Here is an 18,922-nt window from a genome sequence, read left to right on the forward strand (position 1 = left end):
CGAAAGCAATGGACGAAGGATTTCCAAGACTAAAAACCGCTAATGAAGCAAAATCCCCATTTTGAATGTTCTCCCTCTCGAATACCATTAAGCCTAGCGTTTACATGCAAAAAAAACAATCTTCCTGCACACGGACAAAACGTAGAGCTTATCGATGGGCCGATATACCTGAAACAATCGGCTAAGGCCGTTTAGAGCTCTGTATGTCTCCACTGGGGATGACAACAACCGATATGGACTTTGGCGAAAAATCAAGACAAACATCATTAGCACCCATTGGCCGGTAAGTCGCTGCTACTGCTGCTGCAGCAGCGTTTGCTGTTATTGTTTGCTAGTTTGACAACTGTTTGACGCTGGTCACACTGAAAAAAAAACTGCGAAAGGCGAGAGGAAAGCCATTTCCTTTAACCGCTTGTCAAGGGAAGGTTTCTTTTTGTCATGGCATCCCTCCCCGTCTTTCTAATTTGTCTCAACTTCTCTATGGCGAAAAAGAAAATCAAGATCGCACTTGCTAGCTGCTCGTACGTGCGTTACAATCGCCACTATCGTAGACGCAGTTGGTGTGAAAACGGAGCTTCGCTCGCGTAGAGTTCGTCGTCATTTCTTTGGAACATCCATTCGTATGTACTAATATATGTTACAATACGACAACACCTACGAGTGCTACTAGCGTCACTGATATAGGCATATTTTGAAGAATTAAATTAGAATCTTGTTGACCGATTGGCAGCTGCATTAATATGTAAGACTACTTTTTACAATTTGTGAATGTAGGTGCTGAACGACGTGCTTGTCTCAGGCCACAGTAGCACATAGGCCGCTTATGACACGAATGATACAGATATACGAGGCGTGCACAGTGGATTATATCGATAAAACAGACTGAACCATATGAACAAATATTCCTTGTTGACTTCATGTCTTTCGGACATATTTAGGCTCACTGATTTATTGAACTCTTGAAGACCTCTCCTGGGTGGATTTTGTTGTTTCTCTTGGAATGAAGGACGGGATTTTAAAAGGGCAAATATGATTCTTGTATAAGACAAATTAAGCGTTTGACACTGTTTAGTAACACTTACGACTAATGGCGAATCTGTTAGAAATATAAACGTGTTTGTGCATAAACGCAAAGCTTTCCGTAGGAATAAGGCTTGTTGTCTTGCTTATGTCCGATAATCAACTGATTGTTATTTTCGAATCAGTATCTCAAGGGCTCAGACAGAGGCTCTTGTTTTTTGTTTCAATGCTATAGCAGTTCCTATGACAAGCTTATGTGAAATTAAACTCTATCACTGCTAAGGGGCTAAATCGGTATGAGAATGATCTTGAGACCCACACTGGCTAGTTTCTTTTGTGTCAATATATATATATAAACATCCGCATATGCTAAAATCATATGCGGATGTTTGTATAACTATTGAGAAGACTTATATCACACGAAGCTCGTTACAGTCGAAAGCGACGCTTCAAATCTGAGGTGCACTCGTATCATCTGTTTAAGTTTCTTGGTGTCTTACGATTGCCGAATTCGACGCATTTACGCTTATATTTTTTTCTTATAAACGCCATGATGTGTGTGCACTCAAGCATACATCCACACTTAAGCTTAGAAAACTAGTTCTGTGCTTCAACGCTGTATAATTGTATTATTATATACGAAAGACTAGTAAAATTGAACGATCCATTAACAGAGACACAAAAATGCTCATCTGCGACACAAGTTTGTTTTTTTTGCGCATTCATAAAAGTAAGTCTTGTAGCTCATTCTGTCAGCGACTGCTGGGTGGTTTAGCTTGCAAATGCAACGGAATGACTGCGTAAAATTGTCTTTTATCAATCATTTCAGATGGCAACTATGGGACTTCATCGCAAGCTGCCGATAGTCGTTCCCGCTATTTTTGCGCTCCTGTTTAGTGGCCTTAACCGACTGGGTGTGTAAAGACTCGTATGCGTATCGTTTACACACGTAATAAAAATACGTGCATTTACGCTAATAGGCAATTTGGATTATTTTCTTCTCGTCTTTCATTTAGCGAAAACGGCTTCATGCAGAATTATCTCAAGAACTACAATGTCTACAGGTTTATCGGAACCCTTTTTTTTCCGTAGGACTGACTGTCGTCGAATAGAACAGATAGTATTATTTTGTCATAGGGAACGCCGCTATTGTTTTGCAAATGTTTTCGAGTTAAGGCAAGCAGTAATTTTCTCAAAATTGTTCAGTATCAGGTGATCAGGAGCTACTAAGGTCAAGCTCACCGAAGACTTCGTTTTCTCTTGAAGAGCTAATGCTGCTTTCCGACGTTGCGGAGAAAGCTCAAAAGAAAGGTGCCAATGAAGAAGATCTAGCAAACGTCTCCAACTTTCAACATCGGTATAGCATGCGCGGATCATTTTTCCGCTTATACAGTGCTTTTTTATAACACAAAGCGGATAGCATTTAAAATGACTATTTTTAGCGATAGATTTTAACATACCACTTCACTTCTTTGATCAAAGAAGACACACTCGTCGATTTATATGGGAAGCTTTTTACCATATCTGGTCGACTCAATATTGGTCGTGCGACTATAAACTGAAGTGTGCAAAACGCGTATACACGATTACTAAACAGAAACATCACTGAACAACAAAAGCTTATTTGTTGCATAAAAATGTGTAATTATTATTTGTTTCGTTTTTAACCGTGTGCAGTCGTTCTATTCATTTCTGACACATGTTCTGGCGAAATATGGAAAATCAACGATCGCTAAACGTAGATGTCGTCTTAGAAACGTTGTTTAGACCACTCATGACAAAGTCCGATGCGCATTAAGCTTCGTGTCAAGGTTACAAAAATATCACGGCCACCTGACGTGCTAAAAATGCCATGCTACCTGACTCCTCACCATCTGTGGAGAATTGTTTTTAAGTTAGGGCCAATGACGATGCAGATTCGTTTAACTTCAAATCGTCCGTTAGGATCTGCAAAATTTCGAATACATGGCGTCTGCAGGCACAGTCACACGCGTGAAGCCCTATAGCCTATAGAACATATAGAAGCCTATAGCTTCAAAGCGACTAAGCTTATGCTGTAACTGCCCTCTATTGTTATTTGTTATGGTTGGTCATAGGTTGAGACAAGTTATTCAGACTGCTCGAGTTGCCGCAGGCAGCGGACAGAGTACAGGATCAGACGTTCTTGATCAGACGATACGACAGGTTGGTCAGTCATCGATGCTAGGTAGACAAAGGTAGACTATTAAAGCCCAGTCAGAACTATAAGTGTTACAACCTTAATATTCTATTCAATATTAATATAGATGTATAGATATAGATATAGGTAATATAGATGTACCTGTGTACTCTGATATTACGTGATATGATAAACGTGATTCTTCGCATCATTTCAGTCTACCAAACTGATCAAAAGATTACAAACTGAAGTCGTGTAACGGAATTTTCCTCCACTCATCATGTACATGATGCTGTTACCCGTCTAAGTACTTGACTTTAAGTAAGATAAGAGGTCCAATAAACATTGCTTGGAAGAGGCACCCCTTAGTTCGTCTAAATGTCCGAGCCTTAACAGGACCTAGTAGTCCAGTAAAAAAAATATCCCTTACAAAAACGCGTCTCATCTTAGCCATTTGGTTATGACGCTTAGGAGCATAACGCACATCTGACCCTATCAGTTGATACCTTCGTACATGTTTGAATTAGATGTGGATGATTATACTGCTAGCCATATGAAAAGGGAAGATCTTCAGGTGCAAAGTTTCTCAATGACGAGAACAAAAGGCATATCGATCGAAGCAATCTTCTTATTTGTCAAATTCTTAACTACAGTTAGTTGATTACCTTATATTTAATATGTAACACTACATGAAATAGACAGTCTGCTTAGAATCGGTATACGATACATCTCAGTACTATCCACTTGAGAAATAAGCTCGGGTTTATGATCAGCGCATCGTAGAATCGTACTTCGAGCGCACGGCTCAACAGGTGGTAAATGCTGGGCTATCGACCAATAGGGCCTAAAGCATAGCTGCCTAATAGTCCTTGTTTCAGCTAGACCTTCCCATTTTTTCTTTTATTGAAATGCCTGCCTCACTATTGCGGAATCAAATCAATTTTTCTGAAAGAAGTCGATATGACATTCAACAGTACCTTCACGGAGAAGGCCAACAGTAAAATAAAAGCGTTATAATACAGCCGTGATTTATTGTGAAAAAATTTACGTCACTAGGTTATATACGTCACGTTATAGGTAATAATATGATGGCAAGCATGCTAGAAAACTAGGAAACTTAGCATGCCCTAATCTAAGAAGGAGTCACTCCTGGTGGAAAGGGCCAAGCAGCACCAAAAGAAGTCAAATTAGCGCACAAATACCGTATATCACCAAAGTAATCTCAAAGTTGCGTCGGTTACGTTAAAGGAAGTACAAAAGTGATTTAGTACAAGGAATGTTCCTTCCGTGAGGCATTCTCTCTGTACGAAGACGCTTTCGAGAGACTACCGTCCGTTGAGGATGTAACGGAAAACTTCGACTGAAAACGGCCGTATGCGATTATTCAAAGATTGCGTAAAGCGATTTTTCAAAAAATAGCTTAGTGGTAATTGAAAATGTCATAATGGTTACCGTAGGCCCAAGTGCATATAGATGGTTATAAACGACTCTTTTTAGTCCGACATCTGCAACCACTCCGTATTATCATACCTTTGACCAAAAGGTGGAGTAGAGTACAGAGCTTGGAAATAGGCCGTCCAATGTTATCAAGCATGTTTTGTTCGATGTTTTGGTAGATCCCGTTTGCTTCTGGATGTACGATAAAATCAGTAGAAGTACTTCCAGCTTTTAAAAAACTTATTTCCTAGCTTTAAAAAATACTTCTTGGCTATTATAGGGTCATCTGTAGCGCAGATATATGAACGATGTTAACAGTCTGCTTGCTAATGTTGCCATCTTCAATTATGTTAGATATGATCACTACCTGTAATCTATCGCTTAAAATCTATTTCGTCTTAGGATTAGTAGTATATATATTATAGTATAACATATTAGGTTATAAATAAACTGCTGTTGCTGCTTTTATATTACACGTTTTATGTGCAGGTTCGAGCAAGGATCAATGCGAGCGGCGGAACTGGGTCGGTATCGGACACATCTATTTTTGATGCTGCACTCAAGGCGATTGCGGGAAATGCCGGTTCGGGCAGTAAATCTTCTTTGGACAGCTCAGCCCTTGTAGACACGATCGTGAATCAGGTAGATGAACCTGAACTGACGCTTTTGTTAAGACGCAATCTGAAAATATCTTTTTCTTCGTGTTCATAGATTCGTCTTCTCCTAATTTAAAAATACCTACTCTGCTAAAATAGAAATGGTTAATATTACGAATTAATCAATTTGTTTGCGTTGTCTTCGATCTAATGATCTACAACGTTTCACTTGTAGACAAAAGCAATATGTTAATAGATGAACACTCTTCATTAAGTAACCGTTAAGTAAATTTACACGACTAACTACTAGCCTAACTAGTAACTAGGTTACATACGCAGAGTCCACAATGCATTCCTAATCACGAATCCTAGCTAAGTCCAGATGCTCCAACAACACCTTCACCGGCCGACAATTCGTTCATCGGTGGGATTCTTCGCCAGCTATCTAACAACGATAATGGATCTGGACGGGCCATTTTCGACGCTGTGGTCAAACAGGTGGGATGTTTACGCTATTTTTGTTTCTTATTCCATTAAAATCAACGGGTATACAGTTTTGGTCTGAAACTAGTGATACGGTACGTTACGCCATAGTCCTTTTCGGACTTGCATGTGTTCCAAGGAGTATTAGAGGTACGTCTCTTAGATATATGGTGGTTAGAAAAAAATCGCTCTTTCTAATGGCTGATACAGACAAGGTCATCAATGTACTACAGCTTAGCGCTTAAATCTAACTAACATTTCTCTAAAAACTACTAGAACCGGGTGATTTTTCCCAAATTTTCGAAAGGGTAAACAGATTCATTCATCTCTGAATTCATTAATGCACCAAAACTGCTCTCACTCGAAGTTTCGGTTTCTATGAGTGGACAGAACGAGCACAGTTGGTATTGGCGACGACGCGTATTTCAATTGTGTTAAGATTACGGTTTATGTCTTACTATCGGTTTTTGCGATGATCGAAGTTTCCTGCTGAAGTTCCTCAGCTTTTCTTGATCCTTTTACTGGTAAATAGTCTCCACAATATATTTTGTATAATAATCCATGAGATATAACACATGTATGAATAGGTTAGTCGAGGCATTGGTTGCTTAATCTATCATTGGTCAATTTCATTATGTACACTTACTGAGTACAAATCAATACACTGAAATAAAACGATCTGTTCGTTTCGGACTAAAACAACAGTTAGTATCAACTACTACGACAACTACTACGACTACAACTCCAAAACCAGAATTTCTCGAGGGACTTGTGCGTGCCTTTTTAGGACGTAGGACACCACAGGAGGTGAGTCATACGTTCTCATTCAACAAGATGTCTGAGACGATACGATCCTAGGCAAAAAGATATATAAGCAATTACCGATTGTGTGAGAGCGAATTATCTACAAGGCTGCTTCTGCTGAAATTTCGAAGGGCATCTGATTCAAGTTGACGCTTCTCGCCCAAAGCATGTCTTGCCATATGCACATTATGAGCAATATATTATATAACACTCGTGTGCTGGCTTCTTTTCCCAGTGTAGAATATACATGTTTATTATGCATTGCCTATCTTGTACGTACTGAAACTAGCTATTCCATTGAGTCCTCCAATACCGGCTGTGCGAGCCGAGTGCTATTTAATACTATTGCTTATTGATAATGAGATGCGACGGTGCTCCGCATTTCAAAAACAGGAATCTACGTGTCGTTTGCTTCGCTATTCTTGATATTTATTATTTAGTCATATTATTCAGATTATTTAGTCATGTGTAGAAGGCAGTGTCACGATTATAAAGACTGTGTGAATTTTCAGATTGAAGGGCGTGCTAATGGTGGCAGAACGCCCGCTAGCCCCTCGCCTTCAATGCCTGACCCGACAAATTTACTTGAGGGTTTCAAAAATGTTCTCCAGCAAATTCAGGGCAGACAAGGTAATGCGGACAGGGCCAAGAGGGCGGGAGGGGAGGGGAATAGAAAAAAAGTAGGCTCATAATCGAAATGGCAAAGGAAATAGATGTATGAGTAATTTATTATTTTTACAAAAAACGATAATGACCGTTATTATTGAATATATTCATCATTGGACAATCTCGATGCCCCAATGCTAACTCTTCTATCAGTCATTATTAACGCGTACCTGTGATCTGCTTGCCGCAATCAAACACGTATCAATCGAATCACACATCCCTCCAAATGTAACTGTTGTGTACGTATCCGTCTCAGTGATGCAGTACGGCTTAATCCAAAGGCGTTGTTCTTTCATCCAACGAAGAGGTCATTCATCCAACGATTGCAGGTCTACTATGCCCCCTTGGTTAGTTCTTTTCAGAGTATCGAAATAAAGTGTGCAGAGTCACAGTTAATCGAACCAGCCCACACGGCTAAACTAATACCTAATGACAGTAGCATTGTGAGATTCGTTTGGCTTGCATCTTATTTTTGTCAACTTAGACACTTTAGATTAGAACGATTATTCTTTCAGTAATTCTTCTCGTTAACAGAGAAAAGCTTGCCCGTTTGCGGTATTGCTAAAGCAGTTCCAGTAATATCTATAACAGCTCTGATTATCTTTGACCTGACGGGAAAACGGTATGATGCAAACGGCTCGGTCTCAACATAGTCGTATACGTTAAGCAAGTCTTAACTATGCAGAAATGCTACGCAAAGGTGTGCCTAGTTTTCTCGCGCTTATTTAACAATCAGTATAAAAGATGATGCTTCGACGGGAGTTGTTCCAATACAATGCCGCCTAAAGTGTGGCTCAGTGTCGCCAATTCAACTAACATATTTAATCGGTTAGTGCCTGTCTAGTATCTATCGGCCTCCAGAACGTTTTGTAACTAATTAATGTATATATCTTCTTGGAAGGTCCTTCACTGAAGACACAGCAATGTGTTTACTATGTATGTCCTTGACGTAAGCTGCGAAAACTCGCAAGAGCTGAATCCCAACAAGACGCATTACTAGATTGAAAATACGCAAGCTATGCAGTGATGGGCAATGCTGACTTTATTTGGATAAGGCGATTTCGGCCTCGAAGACCAATATAATCGTCGGTATATTCGGGGTCTATGCTACTTGTGAAACCGTCACCCATATTAGATATTATGCTGAATTTCTAGTATTCTGAGTGGAAGATCCCGTATACGAGATTGCACAAATATAGAGGGTTTCTCGTCGGGTTCTTTTGTGGGCTTTACCCACACTATGGTTTTAAATTGATGGCTAATTCTGATCGTACGGAGGCTAAACTGCAAACGTTTCGAGAGCCTTATGCTAGATAGGCAGTTAGCAAATTCAAGCACGTTTGCCCATAGACGATAAACTGAACCATCTAGATTCTGCCCTGCGTTTTCCTCATCTGACGATTGGAAAAAAGTGCGGTGATAAGGACATGCCTTATTATAAAGAACTTTACAGCTTTCACAACCTCTTTCCTGACAAAAAAAGCCGTATCCAATGCACGCTCATATAGAAAATATTTTAATAGAAGCTTACATCAACTGCACGAGCGCATGCATTTCGTTCCCCTTTCAACCGAACTGTATATACAGAATTGTGTTATTCTGTATAGTGATACTAAACCCGTCATATTTTTCGTCACATGAGCGTCACCTGCAACATCACAATTGCGTTTCAAAATGCATGAATTAGCTATGTTCAGTTATATAGGTATATAGGACTATGCAAAGTACGTTACAGATAGAATCGGCGCGCTATGCTCAGCTATTTCTCTCGTCGTTCCATCTACTTTGTACTCTCGGACAAACCATGCGAGTTCTTATTTGATCTTCATTGCTATTCTGAGGAACTAAGCGAAGTAAATGTCTTTTGAATTGCAGCTCTTTGTCGCTTCTTAAATAAAGGCACGTATCTCGTAGAAGAAAAAACTACCCGAAGTAAGCTTCGGTATACTCTTAAGCAGATGACGACGCTGTAAACATTTAATCATAGAACTAAACTTTATGAACTAGATCTCGCTAAGGTGCTTTGACCGGCTAATACTCTGACTGAGTTATAAAGAGATCCCTGGTCTAACACCCTGTTAGGCCAGAATATATATATTACACGGCTTAAATGAATAAACTCGCTAAGAAGATTTTGCATGATCATTATTTGCTGTCCTTAATTTTAAGGTGGAGACGAAAATGGCGGGCCGGGTGGCAGTCAAGGCTCAACGGGACCTCTACTTCTAGAGACCTTCATTAACCAGCTCAAGCAGCTACAAAATAGGTATCAAATGGTTTCGTTATACTTCTACATTGACAAATACCTATTTAGATATACATCATAAACAGCGTCAGTTTGGATTCCCCTGTTCTCCTTTGCCTATCCTTTCCCTAGTAATAGCTTTATTTAAAGCATATCAATGGAGCTTTTCCTGCACAACGTCTAAATGCTTAACTCCCCGTGATGGTGTAGGTGTGCCCACTAAACTCATAGGCACGTGAACAGGTATAGATTTAAAATTGGGCGTAGTTCCGCTTCAAGCAAAAGGCCATCAATTTAATGCGATATAATAACTAATGTAAAAACCCAATTTCTTACCAGAACAATCAATCGTTTATTCAGTGTTTTCGTGCAGTTTGTCTGTTTTCTCCCATTTCGAGCACTCGGTCATTGAATGCAAACTATGTAGTGTAAGTAGATATAGATGAATCAATATCTTATATTATTAAATGTATTTCCTAGTAGGTGCAAACCTTTTGCTGATTTGTCCAGCTATATTCACTCATACTGCCCAGGCTACTGCATAGATGAATGATGCCATGGTAAACAGTTGCTTGGCTAACACCGTAATCCTTTTTGAAAACATACACAGTTTTTTTTCATAGTATCTTTATATGAAAACATCTATTAGTTATCAAAGGGTAATACTTTCCTAACAGACACGGACTATTTGACGGTAGTCTAACACCGCGGTTTAGAATGGCCATAGTAGCGACATTCCGAATGCTGTTTGCCCTCTTCCTGTAATTCTCCTATTACGGATGAGAATTTTCCCTGTAAATTCGCTGAGTTGACTGGAAAAACCGGCTAAAGGATCACACACGTTAGCTATTTCAGCCTTTGCTTATAATCTGTCCGTCTTAAGCTTTCGTCTCTGATTTTTTACGAAACACTAGAAAGTAGGATAAGCTCTTAGAGGTCCCTTATGACTAACAAAAATACTGTAAAAAGACTCTGTTGTCTCCTAATTTAGGTCGTGTTATTTATTCGGGTCATGGTCTATCCATGAAACCTAGGTACTAAAGGTAAGCACCATTGCCCCCAAGTGTCCTTTATAATACAGTGCAGCCATCGCCTTTAGCTATTATAATACATATCAATGATGAAATGAAGTCACTTTCTAACAACGGTGACTTCCGTTACCCTGAAGACGCTTATTGTAGACAGAACATATTGATTATACTAAGTGAATTCTGAATCACTGTATACGTATATTGAACTAAAGCTACTCACATGGGCTGTAACCTCATGCCAGGACTATCTATATAGTCCCGGTGCAATTTTTTATTTCCACTGAGTAATATGAGGGCTGAAAATTTAGTACACGAAACTATTCGAAACGCGTTATCTCAAACTATAACTAATGGGCACATGTATATTTTTCGCATGTGATGATACGATGTACAGTCTTACGTTATAGCGCATGACGTATAGGTATACTTATTAAGCTAAAAGGCATGAAAAGTTCGGAACTGGGCATAGACATCTTTTCTTAGGTGTGGGGAGCAGTCGTCTGAAACAATGTTTATGCGTGCAACACAGACAGACGAAAACATTTTGTCCTCGGGATTTGAAACTAGCAAATTCTTTGCGCTGTAGTATTCCAAACATGCCAGCATAAATTACATACTGACACACACGTTACAGTGTATAAGCAATGTTATATATATATATATATATTGTAGAGTGATAACGCATAAGAATGCAATGTAGTCGTAACCCCAAATTTTTTTTTATTGAGGTACCGATAAGACATCGAGATGGTACGCGTTTTATGGCGTTTAGTTTATGGATTGGATTTATTTGTCATCGGAGCTCATCGGCCGTATCTAGTTGCATTGTCATTGTAGAAGCAGAACGACAAGATAGGGTAATTTATACCTAATAATTTGATTCGTCTCTTCCAATAGTAAGCTAGTATAAAGAGAGAAGTAGTAGTCAGTGCGTTACGCTGCATTTCGTTATTTTGTAGATGTTGAAGTGCGCTGTGACGTTCTCCAGAAACGTTAACCTTTCTCAATAAACATGATCGTTCCCACCGACAGTCGCTTTTGTGTTGTTGTACTGACGATAAAGACAAGCCGAAGAAACATAGTACATTCGTAAAGTATTTTATCTATTCGATCACCCGCAGCTCTTACATCCTTGTCCAGTAACACCGTTCCTTCCGCTTATATTGTTAACTGCAATAATGAGCCGGCCTTCATTGTCGCCAAACGCAGGAAGTTACGCCACGGTTCTTCGAAAAAAACCCACTCGAGGCAGTGTTTGGTGTTGTACAGCGTACGACGCTCCTTTTGACATTCTGCTTTTTGCTAACTGCGCCTCAACTGTGATGTTGTCTGCGGCGCGGATGGAGGCCATGACATGACTTGTTGCGATACGAAGTTTGTCTTTATTGATCATCGTGGCGGGTTTCGCCCTTAGGCGTATGGGACTTTTCATATGATGCAAAAGCAAGACTACACTTTTCTTCGAGATAAATGCATGGCTTCTATTTAGTGTATTGCCCTCCTTCATGGGGCTTTGCTGCGTGCACCGAACTGTCTTGATGCCCTTTGAGGTGTGAGCGAAGAAGCTTGACCTGAGCGAAGTTCAGTGGGTACACGAAGCGGAATGTATCTCTTTAACTGTCATGGGCTTGCTTACATGTGCTCTCACAAGTATATTTTGCTTTTAAATTGTTTTTCTCCATTATTTCATAGGCTGGCTCTTTGACTACTGTGAAGATGGCTTCGTCTGCTTTTCTACGTCAAGCGACAAAAATTCGTCTATGGTGCTTTTCTGCGACAAAAAGGCAATAGCGCCACCACAAATAACCAGTCATCCCTCAAAAAGTACAAGGGAAAGTAACAGCATGTACGACGATATTATTCAGATAATTGCCAAACTATGCCAAAACGACCAAAAAAGAAGAACGGATCCATCGCGAAACAAACATTTTCATAAATGCAAAATCAGTAGATGCAGACGACATTGTCTTCACCTTGGTTCGACGGCAGGCGACGTAGAGCTCACTGCTACTCGTAAATAACGTTGTCATTAAGTGGGCTATCCTTTAATTAGCAAAACACTCTAAAGTTGCTGAAAACTATGCTGGCCGTCGCAACGATTGAGAATTTACGTGGGCTCCTACTAGGGACGACGCCGTCCCTCTTTGATATAAATATTGTACATTGTATGTCATATGGGCTGCTGTTTGTGTGAAAACACTTGCCGGTAAATCACGAAAGATTTACTAAAAATTGGGTCGTCTGCTTGTTCTTTACGGAGAGACGTGATTACGAGGATCGAGGGCAAAGTAACTGCGGCCAACCAAGCAAATCACGCTACAGTCGATAGCATTGTCGCATATAAACGCGTTGGCTCGCTCTTAAATGGTCCTGTACATTCATGTTGTATTATGCGCGTGTTCAGCTATGCATATACATATGATGCCAAGAGCAATTAGAAAAAAATAATGATCGGGATGTGCAATAGTTACAATTAACCTTAAAAAGAAAACGCAGAAAGCTCACGCCGCGCTAATTTGAAAAATTCGGCCTATTTGAATGACTTGATATGTTATGAGATAGTGATTGAAACAGCTATTTAATTGAGAACATTTTAGCTATCGCAGGTACAAAATCATTTTAGAAAAATTGAAGTAGCGTCACAAAACAATTAGCGCAGGTAACTAAACTGTTGTGCAATAGAAAGCAGGAAATAAACAGGAAAAATTATGCCTTACAAAAGGACAGGCAACACTTTTCGGGGGGACGTTGGTCTAGATAAGAAATAATAGCTATTAAAGACTTGGGAACATGACATTTAGGAAATTATAATTTCGAGGGAACACAAAGGCTCAGTAACACTTGTGAACCATAGAGCTTTAACACCGGTTGTTCAGGAATTTTAGTTGGTAGTTTGATGTTCTGTATGGTATCGTTAATATCGTTTTTTGAAGTTGGTCGGGATAATTTGTGAGACTTGTGCCTTCGGGAGCAGGGATGGCGACAATGTTCTTATTTTACTAGGTACACTTTTATTGTAAGAAAATATTCAACCATAAATCATAAGTTCGGTATCTTTCTACTTGCGCATTTAGTAGTCATTATTATTCATGTATTTCTTCAATCTATCCAACGGCGGGGGAAGAGTCAACAAGTATCCGAGGGGAAACTTATAACAACTTCACCGTGAGGAATGATTAGCACTGCATTTAACAGTATCATCATTTTTCTTCAGAGGCGCATCCTCTCCCGATCCAGGTAACATTGCGGGTAGCCCCTTCGGTGAATCGACGCCGGACCTTACATTCCTTCAAAACCTAGCAAAACAGGTAATCCTTAAATTTGTAGATATTTCAATCAGCTTTATGAATCTATAGTTAGTAAATGAGCATGTGTGGTTTCAATCAATTTGAATATCACGCAATTAATCAGAAGACTCTGAGGCGGTGATTTCTAAATTAACTAGGGAGGTAGAGTGTTCGATTTTAACTTATTCAGATATCGAAAATATTACTCGCTATACATTTCAAATAATGTAATGATATAAGTAATTTTATTCCTGAGTTCTAGTTAGTCATGGTCACTGCAGAATTGCCCAGTAAAGAAAGGTATAGTGTACAGATGATCTTAGCAGGTGTGCCTTTGCCAGGTCACAACTCAATTATCCGACCATACTTTCACAAGTATCCACTAGATGAGCCTTGGCAAACACCCTACTGTGAGCTATACTTTTCAGCGATATATACAGAGAATTCCTCAGAAATACTTTAATTTCTTTCAAACTATGTATTACATAGACAGGTACTTTAATGACAGCTCGAAGTCTAAGGTGAGACTTAATTATTTAAAGTGGACCCTTTGTTGCAGTAAGAGTTTAATATAGGAACTCAATCTTTATTATCAGATTTGTCAAGAGCCAAAATAAATAATTTTTTTATTGGACTCTACGAATCTAAGTTATCTGCCTTACGTAGTTTTAGCTAGTACGAGTCTTCACATACACGTTTATAGTTGACGAAGATTTTACGAATGAACAGCTCGAGTAAACGAAACGCTTCCATAGTTTTATCTTGTATGTTAACTTACAGGAACTTAGACGCAATCTACGGTACATTGTCAGTGACCTGATACTTAATCAATTCGCTTTTGAAAAATTAAATTTTTAAGTACAGAAGCATAAACGGTGTCGAACTAACGATACATGCTTACTCCGTTGCGTCCACTGTATCGTGGATAGAAAGCGATGCGATGTTGTGAACTTAAAGCTGGCTATAGTAAAATACGTTTATGAGCAGGAATGGCTAACGATCAGGGGTGTTGGGTTTTTCTGGCCTACCAATCACCTTGAATTCTTGTTTTCTGACTATCCCTTGGCTTAGAGCTTTTGCAATTTCTCTCGACTTGTACTCTTTATGTGCGCTAGTCTAACAATCGTCAAGTGATTATTATTTGTTATAAGCCAACTCTATGGATGCTTATAAAGCACCGTACCGAATAGCCTTGAATATAGCCGATTCGGCCTTTTAAAACCATATGACTAGTCGCTTGTATAGCCATATGACTAGTCGTGTAGTGGAAACTTGTTTTTTCGTAGCGCACATGTAATTTCTAATAGTTGGCTCATTATTATAACAATATGGTACCGCTTAGGAAGCTTTACGTAGCTTTAAGTTTCTATCTGCCATTGTTTCCCTTTACTTTTATTTTCTCTTGACCTTTCAGTTTCAGTCTAGGTTGAAACCCGGAAAAGTGCGCGGACATTCGGTGGACTCTGCAACTCCTACACCGGCAGACGCACCTATTGGGTTAGAAGGTTTTGAGGGTTTTATTCCCGAGGGTAGAAAATCGGGTGATGTTGACGACGCATCACAGCAGCCAACATCACCGGTGTCGCAACCTTCAAGCGCGGGATCGCAGAAATCTCTTTCCAGCGTTGACCCAAATCAGCTTCTTGGTAAGCTAAGTTGATGGCATAGTTGTACTTTTACATCTGCTCAAAACGAAAAAATTTGGCTAAATGGGACCTCCATAGATAGAAGATATTTCGGGGGAACTCATCAAGCTTGGCGGGGAGGCTGCACATCTTGTGGTTATATTCACAGCTTGACCATAGGCATGGATCTCTTTGTTACAGTATAAAATGTATTGGGAGTTCTAATCATAGCACAAAATAAAATTCGGGCAATATCGAGTTCATTATGTGATAATCAATCGGGAAGTTTTATTTGAATGCTGGCTGTAGCTGAGGTTCTTTATGGGAACATAGCTGAAGCTGTTCTTAATTATTAACATATATATATGCTAAATTTTACGAATAGGAGCTATGCGAACCAAGATGTTCGTTCTGTTAGCGGCAGTCCTCGACGGGCAATATATGCGATGCTGCAGAAATAGAAATTCGATTAACAAAGGACCGAGGCTTGGCCTGACAGTACTGATGAAATTATGCAGAGAAAATCGCAATGTCCTCTTTCCAAACATACGCTGCCGGACATGACATTATTTCATTTACAAGATTTTAAATAAGACGACAACATCAACAAAGCCTAAAAAGCGCAGGTTTAATATTAGATTTCAAACAAAACTATCCATATCGTGGTAGAATTACAAATAAATTGGACTAGTTTTGTCTACAAACAAGCCCTCCATATGGCGTAGTGTATAATCTGTTTGAGGTGGTCCAGGTGCGAGGACACACCGGTCGTATTAGTGGTAGTGAACGTAAAATTCGAAACATTTACATATAAAAAAAACTCGCTGCTGCCACTAAATCGGTAAAATAAAATTATAGCCTTCTGCGGGTGTTATAAAGAAATATCGAATCGGCAAAGTATATGGAGTCGTTTTCATAAAAAAAATTTGCTTGCCTATTAAAATTAAGAAAAAAAACCCAGCTCAAAAAACAACGCGCTATGACTAACTAAATTTTTAAATTTTTTTTTTTACATTAAATTGTAAGGATCGCCTGTCCTTGCCTTTGACAGAACCGAGTAGAAGTATTGTGAAAAAGAACTGCGGCGAGGGCCTTTTACGTTGCCGGAGTTGTACGCTGAATGTCACAATACCACTCGTGCTAACGCAAACGGTGGCCTCGCTGTCTGCTACCGTCCAGAAACAATGACTCTTTCTGCAGGGAAGCAACGATTGTCGCAGGACATGCTTACCTAATCATCGACCAACTAAAACAAACCTGAGCAATTGAAATGTAAAATATTTTTGATGAGTGTCATTTTACTGTCGCTGACCTGAAAATATTGACCTTATAGGTCGTATAGGATTTTTAGTCAAGCATGTTCACCACATACATCTTCAGGAACGATCTGCTAAGTATAAATTTAGATTGAAATGGCATATTTCCGTCGGGATGAAAATTACAACGTATGCTCATAAAGGCTCAGCACTTCGGGAACAGAAAGTTAGAGCTTAATGAGTACTAAAAAGCAACCACTAATATATTTTTATATAGAGAGCTCTGAAATAAATTTTCATTACAGATTTCTAGCGATCATATTAAAGATGTGAGCCCATCCTGGCCGATCTTTACTACCTGGCATAAATGGTCTCAGAACGTTTTCCGACGGATCACATTTTCCTTTAAGCACCTCAACTATATCGTAGGCCATTCGTTATAATGGTAACAAATTTCTATAAATGTTGCGCCAAGCGTGAGAAACTGAAGACCGAAGAGAAACAAATCTAAATTTCTAGGAACTTTCGAAATCCTTCATATGTTTGGCTCCAATACGAGAGGCCATTAAGACCTAGTTGTCGAGTCAAAACAAGAAATTTGTAAGATCTATTTCTAGATATCCGGAGTAACCTCAAGCGAAATGATCCAGATTCAAATGCTTTACTACCACTGATGCTGACTATCTGAGGGTTTTTCGGTGGATCACGGCTTTGCATCACCATTTTATAGCGGCTGAGGTGTTTGTTGTCAGTTTCACTCCGCCGAATCCGAAAACATGCCAGTTAGAAGAAATCTATAATTGACACATAAAAGAGGCGATCTTGTCTGTGCGTTTTTGGATGGTATTGTTTAACACCTGCGTAGATTAGAGGAGAACTCTACAGATGTAGAGAGAATGCATAATGGTTGTAGTTATCTCCAAGGAAAAAAGAGGCATAAATCATTTAATATCGTCGAATAGAATTACGAAGCAGGGCTGTGTGTGTAAGCCTTCGCCAAGCATGCTCCTACGGCGCCGATGATATTCGACCGCCGGGCAAATAGCACAGGTTTGCGTCGGTAAATCAACGAAGACAACTCCACAAAATATTCATGGACAAAATCGGAAGAGCCTAACCTGGTTCAAATAATCTAAGCGAACCTAAGCACCCGATACGGATAATTGAACACTCTAAACCAAAGCTACTTACCGTATCTCATTGGTCATTGTCAACACTTGTACATCTGCCGAAAGCATCAGCATATCACATCTATATAAATGGACACAGGTTAAGTAACGTAAGAACTAATCTTCTGTAATCTTCACGACGTCAGCAATGACTAACGACTATCTGTAGTACGAGGCAGATGGGATTCTGACTAATTTTCGGAATGCATACAAATTAACGCTATTATATTACGCTTTCAGTTCGATGATTATCAGCTGACTGCTGACCGGTCGTGTATGTCATCATTACATACAACGCTATACATCATATACAACCAACAACATTAAGATGTATTAGGCGCCAATCAATTTTGGCCCCCGCAGTAAAATCTTGATCTATTACATACATATATATATATATGTCTTTCAGGTGGCTTTCTCCGCCAGTTAGGTGACAGTACTCAACAGGCCGGCGGAGGGCAAAGTGTACTGCATTTCCTGACAGGTTTGAGTGATAAACTCCGCAATACTGGTCGCTGACTATAAATGCAGTTTTAAACTCAAGTTGCCACTTCCTGATTTAGGGGTCTGATTATTATTCACTCGATAACAAAAAAAAACCCAAAAGCGAGAGTACATTGTAAGTAGTGGACTCAAACAATGAGGGAATTAAATAAATACCTTGCTATACTGTTCAGTTTCACATATTTCTGATACCTGACTAGAGTAGCCTATTGTATATATATATATATATATATATATATATATATATATATATATATATATACAGGAGGCGGTACGTTCAAATGGGAAAAAAACTTAGCAGGTATAACCTGCATCCATTCATCTGCTGTCCCTAATATCGAACAAAAGTCAGTTCTTTGTAGAATACAACAGTGAGCTCATTACGGAAAACAACAACGCGTCGTTTTCGGAATTGGAGAAAAGTTTAGTTATTATCTAAGCCTTCTACACTCTGCAAGGCGTCGACAAGGCCAAAAAAGTTATTGCCCGAAGTCGATAGTCTACGTTATCGTCAGCTTTTTTGCAGCTTCTGAAAATTACGATTAGGCAAACTGAAAAGCCCTTGAAGGGATTTAGACTTGACCGGCACAACATTTGATCTAAACGTCTTAGCGAGCCATCTTTGATACACCGGGGTTTTT

General features: G+C 39.4%; 1 protein-coding gene across 1 annotated transcript; it reads left to right on the plus strand.

The window, feature by feature from the left end:
* The first annotated feature begins 485 nt into the window (after positions 1 to 485).
* Positions 486 to 18,459, plus strand: LOC111270999 (uncharacterized). Its single transcript, XM_022851509.2, has 12 exons — positions 486 to 620; positions 1,850 to 1,934; positions 2,227 to 2,377; positions 3,117 to 3,204; positions 5,105 to 5,257; positions 5,584 to 5,709; positions 6,400 to 6,501; positions 7,011 to 7,128; positions 9,334 to 9,430; positions 13,655 to 13,748; positions 15,142 to 15,373; positions 18,187 to 18,459. Exons 2-12 carry the CDS (start codon positions 1,850 to 1,852, stop codon positions 18,294 to 18,296), a joined length of 1,356 nt encoding a protein of 451 aa, XP_022707244.1. The 5' UTR covers positions 486 to 620; the 3' UTR covers positions 18,297 to 18,459.
* The last annotated feature ends 463 nt before the right edge of the window (positions 18,460 to 18,922 follow it).

This window comes from Varroa jacobsoni, unplaced genomic scaffold (genome assembly GCF_002532875.2).
Source record: "Varroa jacobsoni isolate VJ856 unplaced genomic scaffold, vjacob_1.0 contig00257, whole genome shotgun sequence".
NCBI lineage: Eukaryota > Metazoa > Arthropoda > Arachnida > Mesostigmata > Varroidae > Varroa > Varroa jacobsoni.

Bases quoted from the DNA above. Each gene is read 5' to 3' on its own strand.
- LOC111270999 (XM_022851509.2), top strand. From the start codon at position 1,850: ATGGCAACTATGGGACTTCATCGCAAGCTGCCGATAGTCGTTCCCGCT. The intron at 5,258-5,583 runs GTAGATGAACCT...CACGAATCCTAG, and splicing joins TAGACACGATCGTGAATCAG to CTAAGTCCAGATGCTCCAAC. The intron at 13,749-15,141 runs GTAATCCTTAAA...TTGACCTTTCAG, and splicing joins TTCAAAACCTAGCAAAACAG to TTTCAGTCTAGGTTGAAACC.